We start from the raw sequence: 21,568 nt of genomic DNA, 5'->3' as shown, positions 1-21,568 counted from the left end.
CCACCTCCATCGACGCATGCTCAGCCCGGCGCAGACACTCCGTTCTCGCTCGCCCAGCCCTCGGCGCATGCGTAAGGCCAGCACCCCGCGGGTCCTGCTCTCAGCTCGGAACCGCGCTACCTCCTCGTCTTCCTCTTTCGGCCCTGCGTTCCTTGGGTGCCACCGCCGGGGTGCCTAGACCGGTTCCGGAGTGACCGGTGCCTGCTCTCTCGATCTCCCCCACGCTCCTTGTCCCCCAGACGCCATTTACAGGCCCGTGGCTTGTGGTGGAACCTCCCCCAACCAGCCAAAGCGCGCGTAGCGCTGCGCCCCAGGAGCCAATCAGCAGCCGTCTTAGGTAAGGGACCCGCAAGCCCGCGCGAGGCTTGTGCGCCGGCAGGGGGCGGAGCGCGGGGCGCGTTTCGGGGCCCCGCCCCCTTTTCGACCGCTAAACGGTCGCTCGGGCGCCCGGCGGGTGTTCGTAACTGAGTAGGGAGCGAAGAGCAGCCCTTAAAATACCGGGTTGGCCGGCGTTGGGTGGGGACCGATGAGTAATGTGTAAATAGGAACTTCGGTTCTGGGAGGACCTAAGTATTGCAAAGGTCCCAACGATAGCGTGTAAAGGGAAACTTACGTTTTGGGATCACGCTCGCAGAGGGTCTACAAACAGATCCTATGTGCCCGGGAGGTCCTCTAAATACTGCGTAAAAAGAAACTTAAGTTGTAGGGTTCCCCATAGGCTTGCAGGCAGGTGCCTAATTATGGGGGGTGCCCTCTGAGCAATCTATAGACTCGTAAGTTCCATATCAAACTTGCAAAATTATGTGTTCAGGTGTCAGAGGGTCCTTAGGAAAAGAGTGTGAGTCGACTCTTAACGTTCTGGGGGTGGGGGGTGGGCATAGATATGGAGTCAGGAGTTTGCAAATAGACACTTAGGTTCGGGGAGAATCCCCCACAAGGGTCGTGTGAAGAGATGCGCAGGTGGTGAGGAAGCTGCCCAGAGAATGCCTTGTTAGATTCCTAACGTCTGCGAGGTTACCGTCAGAGTCCTGTAAATAAACACAGACTGGCCTCAAGCATTTTGGGAGAATCCTCAAAGGAGCCTGGAAACATTGGGGGTCCCCAAATTGCATGTAGGTGGACTCAGATTCTGGGGAGCTCCCCCTTAGAACTGTCAAGTAGACGCAGATACTGTGGAAGTTCCCAGAATAACATGCAAAGGGACCACTTACTGCGTGGGAAGGGGGTCCCCTTGGTGTGTAAACAGATGCTTGAGCGGAATCCCCATTGAGGAAAGATACTCAAGGGTCCGGGTGGGGGGTGGGGCTGTCTCCAGACTGGTCTCCATTAACCAACACTTAATGGCAGGGGAGGGTGGAGTCCCGATTTCTGAGGGCAATCTCCCTCAGAGATTGTAAACGGTCATTTAAGTGCTGAGTGGATCGTTTTCCATAAGCATGTGTAAACAGGCCTTGCCCTCCTGTCCCAGAAGGCAGTTTGAGCTCAGTTTGTGGCTGAAGAGGTCACTTGGAGCAATGAGGAGCTAGACAAGCCCCTGCCTGGCTAGCAAAATGACTCCCACATCCTGTAAACACTGCAGTTCTGGAGAAAGAATCTTGCACAGGGACCTGTTAGTCACTGTTTGCTTGGGTGGGAGGGGGGGATTCATAGTATGATTTCACAGACACCTAAGAGCTAAGCAAGGGTCAGCAAACCTTCTGTAAAGGGCCAGAGGGGAATTGTTTGAGGTTCTGCAGGCTGTACTGTCTCCGTCTCAACTACTCAGTTCTGCCATTGTATGAAGAAGGCAGCTGTAGACAATTGATAAATTGATGGACGTGGCTGTGTTCCAATAAAACTTTATTCACAAAAACAGAAGGGAGCCCTGATTTGGTCCATAGGCTACGGTTTGCCAGCTTGACCTGTGAGCTGTATAGTAAATGGCGTTATAGTCCTGCAAGCAGACTGTTAAGTACTCAGACACTTCCCTAGAATGAAGTGTAAACAGCTGGGGAAACTCTCTAGTGGGACCTATAAAGATAATTAAATGGTAGGGAGTGGATCATATTGGTAGCAGTACATTTTATAACATCTTAGATTCACCACTGGTGAGTGGTGTGTGAGGGATGGCAGACCATCAGAAATGGAAGGTAAACAGACTGATGCCAGATGAGACACCAGATGAAAATAGGCCCTTGAATGCCCTGCATCTGCCAGTAGTCGGTAATCAAAACAGTAGTTGTCGGACTGAGGATCATGTTACTGATTTGTAAGGAAATGCTTTGCTGCAGTTTGGGAAAGAAGATGTCCCATTTTATGTGACCCTCCCCCTATGAGTTATACTTATGTTGGGGCAAAGGGATTAATAGTTGGGAATAGTTTTGGCTACAAGTAAGAGGAGTGTATTTGTTCATCACCACATCCAGAAGTCGACAACGTAAAGTTAATAATAGGGGACCCCCTAATCTTTTTCTATCATGCCTTCTCTCCTTGCTTCCAGTCCAAGGTGCCTGCTTGAGCTCCAGCCTGCACACCACATTCCTTCCAGCCAGGAGGAGGGCAGAAGGCCAGTGCCAGTGCCAAAATGTGCCAATGTCTGTGAAGGAAAGTTCCTGAAAGCTGCCAAAACACACTTCTGGTTCATATCAGTGGCCAGAAAGAACTTAGTCACATGGCCATCTACCTGCAAATTATGCTGGGAAGTGTGTTCTGGACAGCCATGTGCCCTGCTCAGAACTGAGGGTTTTATATATATATATATATTTTTTTTTTAAGATTTTATTTATTTATTTGACAGAGAGACACAGCGAGAGAGGGAACACAAGCAGGGGGAGTGGGAGAGGGAGAAGCAGGCTTCCCACCGAGGAGGGAGCCCGATGTGGGGCTCGATCCCAGGACCCTGGGACCATGACCTGAGCCGAAGGCAGACGCTTAACGACTGAGCCACCCAGGCGCCCCGGTTTTATATTTTTTGGAAGAAGTGAAGGAAGAGTAGATCTTGAGAGCCAGCTGGCAGCCACTGCCACAGCACAGAGCTCTCTGGAAACAAAGTGCCTTTTTACAGTCCAGAGTGAGCCAGATCAGAGAGCGTCTCTTCACCCTGAAATCAACCTCTTTCTCTCTGTAGGCAACCATGTCTGAGTCTGGCCATAGTCAGCCTGGGCTCTATGGGATAGAGAGGCGGCGACGGTGGAAGGAGCCTGGCCCTGGCGGCCCCCAGAATCTCTCTGGGCCTGGTGGTCGGGAGAGGGACTACATTGCCCCGTGGGAGAGAGAGAGACGGGTGAGTGAGTGGACCCAAGGGCAACATCCACATATCCACTCGTTCCACAAATGTTTTTTAAGCACCTGCCATGTGCCAGGCACTAATCTAGATGCTGGGGCTCTATGAACAAAACTGACTGGCCTCATGGAGTAAGGGCAGAGAGTGACAAAGGGGCTATCTTAGATGAAGTGGACAGAGAGACCCTCCCTGAAGAGGTGACGAAATACACCATGACAAGATGTGAGTGAAGGGCATTCTGGGACAGAACAGCAAATGTGAAGGCCCTGAGCCCTGTGTGTGGTGAATTCAGGGAGTAGCCGGAAGCCAGTGTGGCTGCAGAGGCTGAAGAACAGAAGGTGACTGAAGATCATGTCGGAGAGGTAACAGGCCAGATCACGTTGGACCTGAGAGGCCTGGGAAAGGAGTTTGGATTTCACCAAATGAAATTGGCATTGGAGAGTTTGAGCTGAGAGGTGCCAGAAGCTCATATTTTAAAGAGTCGTATAATAACAGCAGTAGCTGTTTTTTGTTTTTTGTTTTTTAAGATTTTATTTATTTATTTGAGAGAGAGCACACGTGCAAGCAGGGAGAGGGAGAGAGACAGGCAGACTCTGCACTGAGCATGGAGCCTGATGCAGGGCTTGATCCCATGACCCTGAGATCATGACCTGAAGCGAAATCTAGAGTCGGATGCTTAACCCGCTTAGCCACCCAGGCGCCCCATAACAACAGCAGCTGTTACTATATGTTGAGTGGCATGCAGCATGCTGGGCACCGCGCAAAGTGGCTTTTTTTTTTTTTTTAAAGATTTTATTTATTTGACAGAAAGAGACACAGCGAGAGAGGAAACACAAGCAGGGGGAGGGGGAGAGGGAGAAGCAGGCTTCCTGCGGAGCAGAGAGCCCGATGTAGGGCTCGATCCCAGGACCCTGGGATCACGACCTGAGCCAGAGGCAGACGCTTAATGACTGAGCCACCCAGGCGCCCCAACCGCTCAAAGTGCTTTAACATCCTTTGGGGTCTTCCTGAACCCTGAGAGCTACCTCATGAAGGAGAAGCTAGAATAGATTTGATTTTCACTAATGAAGAAAATGAGTCTCAGAGGAGAAGGGACTTACCCAAAGTCGAAGAGTCAGTAAGCTTTGGGGCCAGAACTCAAGCCCAGATCCAGCCGAGCCCAAGCACAGCCTGTTCTGTCTGCTACAGTGTCCTGGGCTGGGAATCAGGAGCCTCGGCGTGGGCGCAGGTCCTGCCTTGCTCCCCTCGTGTGCTTAAGTGACTCACTGCCAGAACCCGCCCCCCACTCAGGTTCTTTCTCCACCTCTGAGAGAGGTTTGGGGGGAGGGTGGAAGAAGGTATCAATTGGGACTGGTTTCTGAACCATAAAACTGCAAACATGAAGAATAATTTATTCACAGTGAGCTCAGCTCTTGCTTGTTCCTTCCCTTGGGTTGCAGGACAGGTGAGAACAAAGGGTCTCTCTTCCTTCTACACATATCCTGGGGAACGTTACCATCTTCCTGTACTGTCAGCTTCAGTCCCTGGATAAGCAACTCCAAAGTCTCTTGTCTTTGTCCCTGACTTTGCCATTGACTGGCCAGTGGACTCCTCATCCCCTGTGTCCCCTGCTGACCTCAGCAACTTCCTCCCATTTCTCCTCCTCCCAGTATCCATGACAGCCCATCGGGCCTCATCCTGGACACCCCCCCACCCATGCCAGTCAGACATGAGTGCTGCACCCTGTGCCTCCTGAATACATCTCCTGTCCACCATCTTGTCACAGGAGTCACACATCCTCCCCTCCTCCCTGGCCTTCTGAAGGCCCACAGCCTCGCTTGTAGTTCTGTCACAACTGTTCTTTCCAGAGCACTTTTGTGCCCTTTTGTTTGTTCTTCACCATCGGCCAGTATTCCCAACATATGGTGAAGAAACAGACCCGGTGAAGGTTCGTGAGTTTCCTCAGGGAACCAGAAAAGAACAAGACGCAAACTCAGATCTCTCCCTTTTCTTATCAAGCAGGTCGGGGGTGAGTCAAAAGAAGCACGAGGAGGGCAAGGTGTGGGGATCAGGCCACTGGCTTGGCAGGCACAGGAGTGGAGCTGAGGAGCGAGGATGGCAGCTATCAGGTAGTGAGCACCTGCCACGTGGACCGCTTACAAGTTCATCTACTTTCAGCCTTGTGGGAGTCCCGTGAAGAAATGCCTCTCCCTGTTGGCCAAATGAGGAAACAGGCCGAAGTGAGGGTGGTTCCTTATCCAAGTTCACACAGCCAACAAAAGGCAGGGCCAAGTTTGAACCCAGATCTAGCTCCAGAGCCCTAGCTCCTCCTACCTGGGCTTTGTTGTCTGACAGAGGCAGCTGAATGCAGTTCTGGAGCCAGGCTTCCAGCGTTCAAATCCTGGCTCCATGGCTTGTTGGCTGTGTGACCTTGGGCAAGGCAGTTGACCTCTCTGGAACTCAATGCCTTCATTTGTAAAATGGGGATAATCATATCTATCTCCCGGGGTTGTTGGTGGAATTGAAAAGTTAATATATGACGGCATTTAGAATTGTACCTGGCACATGGAAGGCCTTCCCTTCGGGAGTGTCCGGGAGAGCCAGGGGAGCCGTTCCTGAGTAACTGCCCTCCCTCACCACAGGATGGCAGCGAAGAGACAAGCTCGTCGGTCATGCAGAAAACCCCGATCATCCTCTCAAAACCTCCGGCAGAGCGGGTGAGCAGGGAGGAATCTTCTGACGGGGAGGCTGGGAGCAGTTAGGGCAAGGATCTCTCCCACTGACTGGAAGCTTCTCTCTCCCATAGTCAAAGCAGCCACCACCTCCAACAGCCCCTGCTGCCCCACCAGCCCCAGCCCCTCTGGAGAAGCCTATCGTCCTCATGAAACCACGGGAAGAGGGGAAAGGGCCTGGGGCTGCAACAAACGCGTCCACCCCTGAGGGCACTGCCCCTGCACCCCCTGCAGCCCCCGCACCGCCCAAGGGAGAAAAGGAGGGGCAGAGGCCCACACAGCCTGTGTACCAGATCCAGAACCGAGGCATGGGCACTGCCGCACCAGCAACCATGGACCGTGAGTGGGGGCCGGGCAGGATCTGGCTGGGGGCTGGAACGCCCTCACCCGGACCCTCATCACATCCTGTCTCCTGCTTTCCCCCTGTCTCCAGCGGTCGTGGGCCAGGCCAAACTACTGCCCCCAGAACGCATGAAGCACAGCATCAAGTTGGTAGACGACCAGATGAATTGGTGTGACAGCGCCATTGAGGTACGCAATGCTGGAGCTCGCCCAGGTCCCCCGTCTCGCCACGTCCCCCCCGCCTCCCCACCGCCACCCTCTCGGCAGGCAGTACCAGACTGGACAGCTTTCGGGCAGTTGCAACGAGGAGAGAGAAGGAAAGTCCTCACCTCGCCAGGGCTGAATGGCAGTGGCGTCCATAGATCACCTGTGCTGGTTGTTAAAATACTGAAATAGTTTGCTCTTGGTTGGCAAGGAGGGACTCCCACTACCCCCGGATGCCATCCCACAGCAGGGCAGCCCTGGACTCTGCTCCAGTTCCTTTCCGAATTGGGTGAAACCCAAGCTGTACCAGAGTTAAGCGGTTTGAATCTCACTCCCCAGAGGTTCCCCGTCCATCACAGTGGCCCCTGCTCTAATTCAGACCTCACATTCCTGGACTGCCCTACCTCCAGTCTCCCAGGCTTCATTTCTCCTCTCCTGCTGCTTCCCCCCCCAGACCCGTCACATCCCATCCCTGCCCAGGTTCTCCCAGATGTGTCCCTTTTCCTTCTCCCAACAGCTTGGACTTACTAAAACAACATGCCAGGCCCACCTTTTACCTGGCCTGCTGCCTTCCTGTGTCCACTATCTTACTGATACCAACTGGGAGCTTTAAAACGAAACAAAACAAAAGCCAGTGTCCAGCCTACCCTTCAAGTAGGACGCTCCGCAGTGTTGAGAGTGTATTTGCACCATCTAGTGTGGTAGCCACTCTTCTTCTGTGTGGCTCATGGGCACTTATCCACATATCCCCACATGTGGCTAGTATAACTAAGGAGCTGAATTTTTAGCTTTGTTTAATCTTAATTAAGTTTAAATGGCTACATGTGGACAGCATCTACGTTACTGAACAGGGCTAGGCCTAGGTATTCTGCTTTAATGTGTCTAGGGTTAGGCCCGAGGTGATTCTAAGGAGCCAGTTGAGGACTTCTCTGTTTTTCTTGAGGAGTGTCTCTCACACCCCCTGGTGGTGGAAGGCATCAGAACTGGTGGGCCAGAGGTGAAGGTCTCAGGATTTTCCAGGACCCTTAAATCCCACAGACAGTGGGCGCCTGGGTGGCTCAGTCGGTTAAGCGGCTGCCTTCGGCTCGGGTCATGATCCCAGGGTCCTGGGATCGAGCCCCATGTCCGGCTCCCTGCTCGGTGGAGAGCCTGCTTCTCCCTCTCTCTCTGCCTGCCTCTCTGCTTACTTGTGCTTTCTTTCTCTGTGTCAAATAAATAAATAAAATCTTTAAAAAAAAAAAATCCCACAGACAGGAGCCAGGATGGGCTGACCTCCCCTTCCTGCACTCTCTTCCCTTTTTCATGCTTTCATGTGTTTTCCCAACCTGCCAGAAGCCGAAAGCCCTCCAGGAGTCCGCTCCAGTGGCCCTCGGTTACAAGTCCTGTCTTCCTCCACCTGTGCTTCCTTCCTGTGCCTTTCTCCTTCTCTTCAGCAAAGTCAGGTTCCCCTTTTTCCCACTGTGTTCCAGCCACACTATTAGCCTGTTGGTCATGCCAGGCTCTTCTCTACTTGGGAGCTCTCACAACAGTTCCTCTGTGTGCCATCACATACCTACACAGGCCCTTTGCCCAACTCAGGGGATTGGAGCGATCGAAGTTTTTCTTCATACCTGAAGAGGCAGGCAGGCCAGCCGCGAAAGTCTCTGCCCCGCCCCCTCCCCCGAGTCTCACTTCCACTCCAGCAACTGACACATATATGAGGGTCACATTCCTTCATCTTCCCACAGTACCTGTTGGATCAGACTGATGTGTTGGTGGTTGGTGTCTTGGGCCTCCAGGGGACAGGCAAGTCCATGGTCATGTCATTGTTGTCGGCCAACACTCCTGAGGAGGACCAGAGGTAAGGGGTGTGGAAGGCCAGGAGGGAGGTGGGCACCCACCTGGGACAGGGAAGGGTGGGCTGGGTATGGCAAGTGGTGTTGCCAAAGGACTTCGGGATAATGTTTCACCTCCCATGGCCTCAGTGCCTTTGTCCGATGAGGTGGTTAGGGGCTGGACGAAATCTTTGTGTAGCTCCAAGGTAACCAATCCTGTTTCTCCCTCCCTCCTTTCCTGCCTTGCCCCCAGGAATGGTACAGAGCCCAGCTTTGGATTTAGGCTGACCTCAGTCTCAGCCCTGCCACTCACCAGTTATTTGACCTTGAGCAGGTTACTTCACTTCCCAATATCTCCCTTCATCGTCTGTAAAGTGGTCTTTTGAAGGATAAGATCAGGAAGGCAAACGTTAACAAGAACGTGACACAGAGCAAATGCTTGCAGGATATTGGTTGATAAGGCCTGGTAAAAAGAACGGGGAAAGGGACTCAGATGTAGGGTGTGGGTTCTAGACCAGCCTCAGTCCTGCATTTTTGAGGAAGGACGGGGATGATTGTAAAGTACGAAGTCACAGGAGAGGATTTGGGGGAAGAGGAAGCTTAAGAACTAGGGGCCAAAACTGAGGGCAGGGGAGGAAAGGGAAACAGGCAGGGACTAGGGAGGAGGGAACATACACAGTCTGATTAAGGAATACTCAAATTGGGGAAGGAGAAAGGGTAGTAGCCACTTGGGATTGTCTAAAAAAATACAGGGGTTTGGTTTTTTTAATAAAACTGGTGACACTACTTTGTACTCCATGAGTGGGCATCGGGGTCCATGAACCTCCTAATGGTAAATGCAGAATTTTACACGTGTCTGCAGTCAGGCTTTTCTTCTAGGGAAAGGGTCTGTAGTTTCCACTAGATCTTAGAGGCGTCTGATGGAGACCCAGAACAGGTTAAGAACCACTATTGTGAGAATATACATCCTCTAGAACCAGAGTTGTGGGGTTGCCCTTCCTCCCAGGTCCGCGCCATCTCCTCTCTCATAACTTGTAACTTACTTACTTGTAACTTAAGCTCACCTTGGCTCCACTTGGGAGCAGCTCCAGCTCTCTCAGAGAGCATTCTTTCCATCTCAGTTGCCCCCAACTAGCGAAATTTCCCCCCAGCTCTGAGTTCAGATTCCTGAGCTAGAGAGAATTCTACTGGCCTAGTCTTTCTGAGCCATGTCAGACTGTGGCGTGGTGGATTTTGATACCAACTCTTGCCATCGGGTCTCTTGATTATGGTAAGAATACATCTGCTTCTCCCTTCTTCATTTCTATCTCCTGGTCCAAGCCTCTGACATCTCACCTGGAGGATGCCAAGAACCTCCTTACTGGTCTCCCTGCTTTTGTTCAACTAGTATTTATTGAGTGCTTATGATATCCAGGCACTGTTCTGGATGCCGGGCATACAACAGCAAAGAAAATTAGCAAAAATCTTTGTCGATAGCAAACAAAATTTGACAGGTTAGAAGATGATAACCACCCGGGAAGGGATTATAGGGAAGCAGTATGGGCGCTAGATTACAGTTCTAAATCCAGTGGTCAGGGAAGGCCTCACTAAGGGGGACACTGAGAAGAAGCAGACATGGAGGAGGGAGAGCCTTCTAATCAGGGAATGGTAAAAGCTGGCCTCTGAGGCAAGAGCTTGCTTGGTGTGTATGCAGCACAGTGTGGAGGCCATGGAGCTGGAGCAGAGTGAGCAAGGCAGGAAGTCATAGGCTATCAGGTCAGAGAGGTTAAGGGAGGGGAGCCTGGGTGGCTCTGTTGTTAAGCATCTGCCTTCGACTCAGGTTGTGATCTCAGGGTCCTGGGATTGAGCCCTTTGTCTGGCTTCCAGCTCAGCAGGGAGTCTGCTTTTCCCTCTGTTCCTCCCCCCGCTTGTGCACTCGCTCTCTCTCTCAAATAAATAAAAAAACCTTAGGAAAAAAAGGATAAGGGAGGCCTGGGGTGACGGGCCTGTAAGCTGTCATCCACTCTTTCCGCCCTCCAGCCCTCACCGCATAGCACAAGGGGGAGCTTTTCAAAACCCACATCCAGTCCTGTCATTTCTCTACTTAAATGTCTTCAGGGCTTCTTCAGGCTCATTAGCCAAAGCCCCAGCTCCTTACCATGTCCCACAAAGGCCTGCGTACCCTCTTCTTGCTCCCAGGCCCCCTTGTTCTCTGCTCTCGCCACACTGGTCTTTGACTCCTCATATACACCACCTGTCTTCTGCCTGGGACAGTCTTTGCTTCCATCCTCCATCCCCGCTGCACCTCCCCTTTAACTTAAGTTGCTTAATTAACTCTCTTCTCTCTCTCTCGGTGTAGTCATTTTGCCTCTTTTATGGCATCCCTTCCCAGCTCTACCAACTGAGTTATCCCCACTCAGAGTGCTACACACCTCTCCTTCCTGCCACTTGAAGTTACTGATTTCTCTTGCTTTGTAAGGTAGAGCAGAAGCTCCATGGAAGCAGAGCCTGTCCTTATTCACTGCTGCATCCTGGTATCTGGTACATAGGAGGCCTTCAGTACAGTGTTTGTTAAGTGGGAGGACCTTGCTCTGTGTCAGACAGCATACTAAGCATCTCAGGGAGGTAGGGATTACCTTTTGAGAGATAGGTACCATTACCCTGATTTTACAGATTGAAAGAGGAAATCTCTCTTTTTTTTTTTAAAGATTTTATTTATTTATTTGACAGAGAGAGACACAACGAGAGAGGGAACACAAGCAGGGGGAGTGGGAGAGGGAGAGGCAGGTTCCTGTGCTGAGCAGGGAGCCCGATGCGGGGCTCGATCCCAGGACCCTGGGATCATGACCTGAGCCGAAGGCAGATGCTTAATGACTGAGCCACCCAGGTGCCCCCAACACACTGGCTTTCTTGATCTTGGCCCTACTCCTTCTGAACGTAGGGGTGTTTGGGGAGGGATTTTTTTTTTTTTTTAAGATTTTATTTATTTATTTTTATTTATTTATTTATTTATTTATTTGACAGCGTGAGAGAGGGAACACAAGCAGGGGGAGTGGGAGAGGGAGAGGCAGGCTTCCCGTAGAGCGGGGAGCCCAATGCGGGGCTCGATCCCAGGACCCTGGGACCATGACCTGAGGCAGACGCTCAACGACTGAGCCACCCAGGCGCCCCAGAGGAAATGTCTTTGTCCGAGCCACAGAATGTGACCAAGTTAGTTCAGTTGGTTTAGGGCAAGGCTCAGCTCTGCCTTCTTTGCTCTCCTCTCCCCATCCAGTGCAGGTAGAATCGAGGGAAACTCTCCTCACAGGGGAAGAACTGGGAACCAAGTTCTACAACCAAAGAGCCTCTCGCTCTGGGGTCGGGAGTACTCAGTGCTCTATCTTGAGTGCCTGACCTGTGGCAAGTGCACTTGGTAATTAAGAGCTAACAGTTACGCCTCACTATATATCATATCAGGCACGTTCCTCAGGACCTTACATGTATTAGCCTCATAGTAACCCTAAGGGTTTTGAGACCATTGTTATCCCCATTTATAGATGAGGAAACAGAGGAGAAAGACATTAAGGACTTCCCCAAAGCCACATAGCCAGGAAGAGGCAGAGCTGGGATTTGAATCCCAGCAGTCTAGCAAAGTCCCTACTCTTAAATACCTCAGGCTACTGACTTCATTAAATGAGTTGACAGATCTACTTAGGAGTAAGGGTAAAGTCATGCGAATAAAATATAGGCCCCCAGACAGCAGGGGCCACAGATGGAAGGCTTTGTGGGCAGGCAGGGAACCGTGCCTCACATGCTCCTTTCACAGGGTCATACTCCGAAGGTGTCAAAGGCTGAGAACCAGACCTCTAATGCACCCCACCTGCTCCTCTCCACAGGGCATATGTTTTCCGGGCCCAGAGTGCCGAAATGAAGGAACGAGGGGGCAACCAGACCAGTGGCATTGACTTCTTTATTACCCAAGAGCGGATTGTTTTCCTGGACACACAGGTGCCAACTCCACATACCCCACCCTACTGCATGCCGCATTCAGCTCCATCTCTGAATATCCTTAAGCTAGAATCCTGCTTGGATCCCACGTGTTCTCAGCCAAGTTGTGTCTCTTCTTGGCCTTTAGTCTCTTAGCATATTTTGCCTCCCTCCCCTCCCGTCCATCCTATACACAGTAGCCTAAAGAATCTTCTAGCAGAGTGGTTAAATGTGTGGGCCCTGGAGTCGGTCTGTGTATGTCCAGGTTCTGCCTTCAATTCTTACCAGTTGGGTGACTTGAAGCAGGTGTTTACCTCCCCTGCCCCCCCTCCCCCGACCTCAGTTTCTTTGTCTATAAGTGGGGACGGTAATTTGTTCTCAGCCTCACAGGATCATTGCAAGGATTCAGTAGAACAGCCCAGGCAGAGTACTTGGCATAGGACCTGCATGTAGTTAGTGTTCAGGCCCATCACTACCATTAGAACTGTCATGTGTTTGCAAGTTTTCCTCATCTTCTCCCTTGCCCTCAGGCAGAGTCCCTGTTCCTTAGCATGGTGCTCAAGGCCTGTGGGGCTTGCCTCCTTCATACTCCAGCTCCCCTCTCTGGTGTAGTGTCGAGCTCCACCACACACACCACAAGGCCTTGCCATGATCTCTCTCCCTTCTGGGCTGTCCTCATCCTGTTCCCTTTATCTGAAACCGCCTATTCCTCAGTTTTCTTAAGTGGGAAGAATATGATTGCCTACCTTGTAGGGTTTTGTGAGGCTTCAGTGAGTGAATACAAGTGAAGTCCTAGTGACAGTGCTAGACATGAAGTTCGTACTTCCTACTCTTAGCTGGCAGTATCATGATCATGAGAACACCCTCTCTCCCCTTGCCTTTTTGCCTGGCTGAGGCCTTCTCCTCCCAGAAGCCTTCCCCTCCTCTGAGCACCCGCCAGTGCTGTGTGCACCCTCCGTCGCAGCCCTGCTTTCTCAGCCTGCTTTGTGCGTATTGCCCCCACTCTGCACCTGCCTGGGGCTCTTCAGGGAGCAGCTCTGCTGGTCAGGGCCTGGCCCATAGTTGGTGCTCACCGAATGTTGATGGAACAAAGTTCTAGTCACCACAGGCATTGATGACACAGAGAGTGGAAAATCCACAAATGTGGCATGAGGTCTGTGAGGCAGGCCCTCTGCAGGGGCCACCGGAACCTAGAGACCAACCGAACTGCTGTGTGCTGGGTCCAAGACCCACATGGAGCAGAACGGGAGTCCAGACAGAATAGAGCGTGCAGCGTTGGGAGTTTTAGAAAGCGAGCAGTTGGGAAAGCCTCTTATCTTACTTAAAGAATTCCACTCGTGGCAGTAAGAAGTCAAGAAGACTGCCCAGCTGATTTAACTCTTAATGGTTTTTGAATGGAATGTTCCTTTGAGAAAAGGTGATGAACTCACCAGTGATTCTTTTACACCCACTGATGCAGTTTTTAAATCCTCCCAATTTTCACACTAATCCTTGTTTTTTTGACCAAAGTAATTATCTTAGTGAAGTTTTAAAAGCATTTGAAACAAGGGAAGAAAAGGCTCTTGAAGGGACATGACTCATTCAAGTCAATATTACATTTATTAGCACTAGGAGAGTTCTCTTGAGCATGAGGCACTTGAGAGCAGTGATGATTTGCAAAAGAGCTGGGGGGAGTGTATTTGCTTTGAAACATTCTTCTTTCACCTCCTCTTGCTGACTAGCACTTACTCATTAGAAACTGCCCATGTCTCTCACCTCCCTTTGTCCTGAGAGAGGCGAGGTATTTGCCTTCGACATGTGGAACTTGGCTGGCTGCAACCCTTAGGGTCCCGACCCCCAGCCCCTTTCCTGACACCTTCTCTTCCTTGCTGCAGCCCATCCTGAGCCCCTCCATCTTGGACCACCTTATCAACAATGACCGCAAGCTGCCTCCAGAGTACAACCTGCCCCACACCTATGTTGAGATGCAGGTGAGGGGGCCAAGCCAGTCCTAGGGGAGAGGTCTCACCTTTCCCCTCAAGATTTGCGATGGGGAGTTGGATATGGGTTTTACCTAGTTTCTGCTTCATAAAGAGCCCTGGGTGCCCCAAGAGCTGTAGGAAAGAATAGCATTGAGAGTCCTGTCTGGCTCTACTCCTGACGTGCTCCTCCTTCCTTTCCTGCCCCCTCCCCCTTCAGGCCTCGTTACCTGCCTGTGTAAGATGGGGGTGATCATTCCTACCTTGCCTAACTTAGGGATGGCCATAAAGGAAGTGCCAGCATAGTCTGAGGCCCTTGCCCTGCTGCCCCCTCGGCTAAGTCCTGGGAACAGGGGCCCCAGTCTGGGCAGAGAGGACCTTCAACTCTGTCGTCCCTTCCTGCCCACTCTCAGTCACTCCAGATTGCTGCTTTCCTCTTCACGGTCTGCCATGTGGTGATCGTTGTCCAGGACTGGTTCACAGACCTCAGTTTATACAGGTGAGGAGCAGGTGGGGAGGGGGAGCCAGGCAAGACATGGGGACCAGAGACTCAGCCACTTGGCCAGGTCTCACATGTTCCACATAGCAGCCACGGGACCCCTTTAAAATATGAGTTGGAGTGGGTCACAGCCACCCAACATACATACACATACTCACAACTCTCCACTGACTTTTGACATCACTCAGAATAAAATCCATAGTCCTTCCCAAGCATGGCCTACAAGGTCCTACAGGTACAGTCCCGGTCATCTCACTGACCTTCTCTCTCACCACTTTCCCTCACTCCTTCCGTTAAAGCCCTAATGACCTCATGGCTATTCTTCATGCAGCCTAGAACCTCTGCACTCCCTCCCTCGGCTGGAAATATTCTTCCTGCGAACCTCAGACTCTCTCGTGTCCTTTGGACCACCTCAGGCCTTCCCGATACAACCCCCCTACACTCCCCACTTCCTAGTCTACTGTGTTTTCCTTCATTTGCATTTATCACTCCCTGATAAGACAGTGCAGATCTCTTTACCGGTCCGTCTCCCCCCCATTAGAATGTAAGCCCCAGGAGCCCCAGTGCCTCACACAGTGCCTGGCACAAGGTAGATAATACATGTTTGTTGAGTGAAGAGCATCATCAGGATCTGGCTTGTCCTTCTTGTCCATCTCCTCCAGGCATGGGTACCATTCCGTTGGTACCCTGGCAGACAGGAAAAGGGAAGGAGTTGGGATCTGGCAGGAGTCCTGCCTGAAGCAGCTGGAGGTTCTAGAAATGCCCCCCCAGACAGAACTGGCTTAGAACCTGAGGCACAAGGGTTCCTCTTGGCCTCAGGCCCTAGGGGATAGCGGTGTGGAGGCCAGCTGCCTTGGGCACAGGGCCCAGACAGAAGGAAGGAACAGGAGCTCATGGGGAGGGGAGAGCTGAGCCAAGGGAAGCAGATGTCTCCAAAGTGAGGCAGCCCTGGGTTTGAGCCCCAGCTCTTACTAGATGAGTGGTTTTTTTTCCTTAGCTCCTCATAGGCAGATTGTTTTATGCAGATTAAATGAGTTAAGGAATTCAAAGCATTCAGCATAGCGTAGTACCTGGTACATAGTAGGCAATTGATGAATGGAAGCTTAACATTTATATTAGTAACCCCGGGGGTGGGGGTGAACTGTGGGTCTGGCCAACAGTAAAAATGGCTTTCTGGGAGAGCCAGCTGTTGGGACTAGATCGAAGTGTCTTATTTCTGAAACACTCCCCCCCCCACCATTGTGTATTTGAATTCATTCACATGACAAATATATTGAACGTTTATGGATGCCGTTCACTGTTCTGGGCACTGAGGACACAGGTTTGAATAAAACAGACTGCCCTGTGGAGTTTACATTCTGATTGGGGCATAGACTCAGGATGGCACATGGCAGAGCCTAGCAGTGGGCTTCTTAGCAGGTGAACCCCTTGAAACTGGATGACATATGTAAGTGTGTCTGTGTGAGAATATCCATAGCTTTTTATTGGGTCCCATTATCCCCTACCTCAGATAGCATTTATTTTATTTACATATTTGGAAAATTTTATTTTAAAATAGCATAAATTGAAATTTAGGTCCACACAGAAACCTGCACATGGATGTTTATGAAGCAGCTTTATTCATGGGGCTCCTGGGTGGCTCAGTCGGTTAAGCGTCTGACTCTTGATTTTGGCTCGGGTCATGGTCTCAGGGTCCTGAGATCGAGCCCTGCATCGGGCTCCGTGCTGTGCGTGGAGTCTGCTTACAATTCTCTTTCTCCCCCTCTCCCCACTTCTGCATGCTCACGTGCATGTTCTCTCTCTCAAATAAATAAATAAATAAAGCAGCTTTATGCATAATTGCCCAAAGTAGGAAGCAATCAAGATATCTTTTAGTAGGTAAATTAATAAACTGTGGTACATCCAGACAATGGAATATTATATCAAACCATGAAAAGACATGGAGAAAGTACATATTCTTAAGTGCATATTACTAAATGAAGGAAGCCAATTCGAAAGGGCTACTGTAGGATTCCAACTATATGACATTCTGGAAAAGGCAAAACTGTGGAGACAAGTGAAAAGCTCGGGTTGGGAGGGGAAGGAGGGGTGAATATGTGGAGCACAGAGGATTTTTAGGGCAGTGAAACTGTTCATTATAAGACTGTGTGGTAGATACGTGACATTTTGTCAAAACTCGGAATACACAACACCAAGAGGAAACCCTAATGTAAATCATGGACTTTGGGTGATGATAATGTCTCATAGGTCCATCAGAATGGTGATAGTGGGGGAGGCTCTGCGTGTGTGGGGGCTGGGTGTCTATGGACATCCCTATACTTACTACTCAGTTTTGCGGTGATCTCAGACGCTGTAAAAAATGGAAGTATTTTTCGTTGGGTTGGTTTTTTTTTTTTAAGATTTTTTGTTTATTTTTTAACAGAGAGAGAGACAGCGAGAGAGGGAACACAAGCAGGGGGAGTGGGAGAGGGCGAAGCAGGCTTCCCGCTGAGCAGGGAGCCCGATGCGGGGCTCGATCCCAGACTCCAGGATCACGGCCTGAGCCGAAGGCAGACGCTTAACGGCTGAGCCACCCAGGCGCCCCCCCGCCTTTTTTTTTAAGATTTTATTTTATTCATTTGACAGAGACATAGTGAGAGCGGGAACACAAGCAGGGGGAGTAGGAGAGGGAGAAGCAGGCTTCCCGCTGAGCAGGGAGCCCGATGTGGGGCTCGATCCCAGGACCCTGGGATCATGACCTGAGTTGAAGGCAGACGCCTAACGACTGAGCCACCCAGGCGCCCTTGTTGGTTTTTTTTTTTTGTTAGAAGTATTTTTTTTAATAGCATAAGCTCATTAAAAAGTGCACACATCTGGCAGTGGTCCATGGATTGGTGTCTGAGAGAGTTGTCTCTGAATTCCCTAAAATTGTGTGAGAAATGGGGTGTGGATGCAGCGTTTATCTGAGTGGGGTTGTAGTTTTTATCAGACCCACAAAGAGAGCTCTGTCCCTAGGCTGTGGGATGGGGGTGCCAGTGCCAGAGCTCCAGCCTCTCACCCCAAACCTCAGGTTCCTCCAGACAGCAGAGATGGTGAAGCCCTCCACCCCATCCCCCAGCCATGAGTCCAGCAGCTCGTCAGGCTCCGATGAAGGCACTGAGTACTACCCCCACCTGGGTGAGAGACTTTCTGGGGGCTGGAGGGGTGGGCAGAGGAGGAATGGGGGGCAGAAACAGGGAGCACTGGGGAAGTGGGGATCTGGGAGAAAGAAAGAGCAGAATAGCTGCTCCTTCCTCTGAGGGTCCCACCCGGCCACCAAGGGTACAAACCCCAAGTCTGGGTCCGGCTCCTGATCCGAATGAGAGCCTTTTGCGGACAGGACCCACGTATGCCCATTTCTGTGACCCTGGCGTCCCCGGCACAGACTCAGGGAGTGAGTGTTGCAGTAACCCGAGTGGCCCCAGGCACCCTGCTCCCCCTCCCTCAGCCGCACGCAGGCCGAGCCTATGTCCGCTCCGTCCTTGTCCTTGCTCCGCTGTGCTCTGCCCACACACTGCTCTTCTACGAAGGTCTAGTTCATTTAGGTCACCCTAGGCCAAGATTTCCCTACTTCCTCTGTCTCACCAAGCCCCTGGTGCCTTCCCGGCTTACTTCTGAGCTTGTGCCTGTCTTCCTCTTCTGTCGTTTCCATCAGACCAGGGGCTCCTTGGGGGCGGAAACCACATCTGACTCACGTCTGGGTCCCCAGCATCACCCAGCACAGGGCCTGGTGCTAAAGCAAAGTAACTGTCATGTAAACATTCACGAGTGCTCTGAGCCCAGGGGTAATGGCAGATCTTTGGCATGAGAGGGGAAGTCCACACAGCCAAGCCCCAGCGGCCTCACAGGACTGCATCTCTCTTCCCACCCCTCAGTCTTCCTGCAGAACAAAGCTCGCCGAGAAGACTTCTGTCCTCGAAAGCTGCGACAGATGCACCTGATGATTGACCAGCTCATGGCTCACTCCCACTTGCGTTACAAGGGTGAGGGTCCCTGAACCACCCCCAAGCTGGCCAGTGGCCTCTTGATTCCTGATTTGATCCCGTGGCCCAGACGTCCAGACTGGCCTCCTGACCCTAACTTGACGCTCATCCATGTACCTCCCCTGCCCTTCAGCATAGTACCTGCAGGCTGATGGGTTCTCTCCTCCAGGTACTCTGTCCATGTTACAGTGCAATGTCTTCCCTGGGCTCCCAGCTGACTTCCTGGACTCTGAGGTCAACTTGTTCCTGGTGCCCTTCATGGACAGCGAAGCAGAGAGCGAAAACCCACCAAGAGCAGGTATGGTTCCCCCTGGAGGGAGACACAGGATGCCCTGGTGTGGGGTGATAGGGACCCACACTGGTCTGAGGGGAGACTCTGGCTTGTCCCGAAGGTGCTTGGACCCTTTCTTAGGAGTGTGTGTCCGAGTCGTGGAAGTACAGGAAGAGCTGGGCTGGGTCTGAACGGGGAGGTACTCCTGGCATTCCAGCCCAGGATGCTGGGTGACCGGGAGAAAGGAGAGGCCCTCTCTTGGCAGGCTGGCCCTCTTATCCTCCTCACCTCAACGTTCCAGGACCCGGTTCCAGCCCGCTCTTCTCCCTGCTCCCTGGGTACCGGGGCCACCCCAGTTTCCAGTCCTTGGTGAGCAAGCTCCGGAGCCAAGTGATGTCCATGGCCCGGCCCCAGCTGTCGCACACAATCCTCACTGAGAAGAACTGGTAAGAGTTCTTGGCAGAGGGGTCGGCGTGAGGGCCCCACCCTGGTGCAGGCAAGAGGAAGGTCTCAGTGATCTCTCCCCATCTCAGCTTCCTTTTCTGAAACAGCGATGATTGCTTCCATGCCGGGCAGCATGCTGCTTCATGTGATCTTGAGTCCTCCCGAGGAGCCAGCAGGGTTGAAGTCTTGTCACCAGTTTTACTAGTGGGGAAATCTAGGCTCAGAGAAAGGAAATGTCACATAGCACCGTCACACATCTGTGGCCAGGTGTCATTTGATAGGAGTAGGAACAGGGAGCCCAGGCAGCCTGAGGAGTGTTTATTCTGAGGCCCTGAGGACAGAAAGTGTGGCCTCACAGGAGGGGACACTGGGATGTCCCCACAGCAGCTGCATTCTCCAGCTCTCACCGGATGGCACAGTCGCACTGTCCCCCTCCACCTTCCCTCCTCCTCTGCCGACTAGCTTTCTCTCCCCTGCTCTCACAGAGCCCTGAGCCCCCCAGCCCCGACTTCACACGACTCTGTGTCCGGAGCCCACGGCAGGTCTGCCAGATCCAGGTCGGCACCATCTCCTTTCCGGGAGACACACATTTGAGAGGGAGATGGCTTGGCTCGGGGCAGCTCTAGCGTGGCTCCCCGGGGTCTGCGGTCGGCTGTGGCCAGAAGGGGCCGGGAGCTCTGTTCCTCTCACTGCCTATGGCAGAGCTCAGGGGGGGCGAGGGTCACGCAGCTGTTAGACTCATCATTAGAAGACTGGAGGGAGATAGAGGTAGAAAGCCAACCCACAAAGGCCAACACCGAGTGGAGTGGGGAGAAGTTTGGACTCGGAGTTGGGGCCTGAGGCCTAGGGTCCAGACCGGGCACCTTCAGCTCGGCTCATCCTGGGTGAGGTCTGAGAACCCGGGCCAGTCCCGTCAGCATTACCGTCTTCCCTGCATCCCGACCGAGGAGGCTCTTGTCTCGGGGCGTACGGGGCGTACGCAGGACCTGTTCTCCCACCTGACCGGGGTCAGTGCAAGGCTGGCCGGCCGCAGCCAGGGCAGCTGACTGCTGACCTCCTCCCACAGGTTCCACTACGCTGCCCGGATCTGGGACGGCGTGAAGAAGTCCTCTGCCCTGGCAGAGTACAGCCGCCTGCTGGCCTGAGGCCGAGGGAAGGCACGTCATGCAGAGAACCCACTTCTGGGTCCCCATGGATGGTGAGGGAGCACACGTGTCCTACCCCTCTGGTGGGCTGGAGAGTGGCAGCAGGCCTGATGGATGAGGGACCGCGACATTCTCGCCCAGAGACATGAGGTGTCCAGGGCCAGGCCCCCCCGCCCTCAGGGGAGTATTGTTCAGGGGGCAACTTTGAGATCCCACCTCCAACCTGGGACAGGGCGGCCCATCCTCAGTTCCCCGCAGGGACAGGCAGTAGGAGTGGTCTGAATGGTCCCCAAGAATCCCAGGTTCCATCTTGACCTCCCTCTGCAGGGACAGGAGCAACAGGTTCCTCCTCCCTGACTGTAAGCCCTTTCCTATAAGGTGCAGCAGGGTCTGGGGAGCTCTTCGTTGGGGCAGATCTGGTGGTTCGAATAAAAACAGTCACACAAGCCTGTTCTGGTGCTTCTCTTCTTCCCCTCTCCCCAGCATGCTGTCCTGGGGACCAGGGCAAATTGGGGTCCCAGCCTTTGGGGGCAGAGTACCTGCAGCCACCATTGGAGCCTGAGTGAACTTCCCATGGGAGCACATCCACTGTAGGTCATAGAGTTGGCGGGAGCAGATGGACACCAGTCTCTGCTAAGGAGGAAGCCCCTAGAAAGGGGTGTTCTGTTTCCTGGGGTGACATCAAGCCTCCCATCTCCGTGGTACTGATAGGAAAATACAGTGCCCTCTTTTGGCTAAATGCAGTTCCTACCCTCATGTCCTCTACTTTCAGTTGGGGAAAGTGCCTGCCTTCAGTGAAATGCCTAGTTAAATGCAATGCCTAATTCAATACATGCTTAAAAAATAGAACATATCCAGGGCGCCTGGGTGGCTCAGTTGGTTAAGCGACTGCCTTCAGCTCAGGTCATGATCCTGGAGTCCCGGGATCGAGTCCCGCATCGGGCTCCCTGCTCGGCGGGGAGTCTGCTTCGT

The 21,568-nt window shown here is 52.4% G+C and overlaps 1 protein-coding gene across 5 annotated transcripts; it reads left to right on the top strand.

Moving 5' to 3' along the window:
• Positions 1-9: 9 nt before the first annotated feature.
• On the top strand, positions 10-21,042 carry SMG9 (SMG9 nonsense mediated mRNA decay factor). 5 transcript variants are annotated; one of them, XM_034986665.1, is made up of 14 exons: positions 10-337; positions 5,264-5,370; positions 5,884-5,958; positions 6,048-6,312; positions 6,407-6,504; positions 8,247-8,359; positions 12,188-12,299; positions 14,153-14,248; positions 14,650-14,735; positions 17,785-17,891; positions 18,629-18,736; positions 18,906-19,034; positions 19,309-19,453; positions 20,518-21,042. In XM_034986665.1, the coding sequence occupies exons 3-14, from the start codon at positions 5,914-5,916 to the stop codon at positions 20,594-20,596; spliced, it is 1,383 nt and encodes a 460-aa protein (XP_034842556.1). In that variant the 5' UTR covers positions 10-337; positions 5,264-5,370; positions 5,884-5,913; the 3' UTR covers positions 20,597-21,042. The 5 variants fall into 5 exon arrangements, with proteins under 5 accessions (XP_034842556.1, XP_034842559.1, XP_034842555.1 ...); XM_034986668.1 differs by having other exon boundaries at positions 5,261-5,370; XM_034986664.1 differs by lacking the exon at positions 5,264-5,370 and adding an exon at positions 3,107-3,262.
• Positions 21,043-21,568: the final 526 nt, after the last annotated feature.

Source organism: Mirounga leonina, unplaced genomic scaffold (assembly GCF_011800145.1).
Source record: "Mirounga leonina isolate KUSES-001 unplaced genomic scaffold, KU_Mleo_1.0 Mir_376, whole genome shotgun sequence".
Lineage (NCBI taxonomy): Eukaryota > Metazoa > Chordata > Mammalia > Carnivora > Phocidae > Mirounga > Mirounga leonina.
The sequence above is the reverse complement of the archived record's forward strand: the minus strand, read 5'-3'. Positions and strand labels throughout refer to the sequence as shown.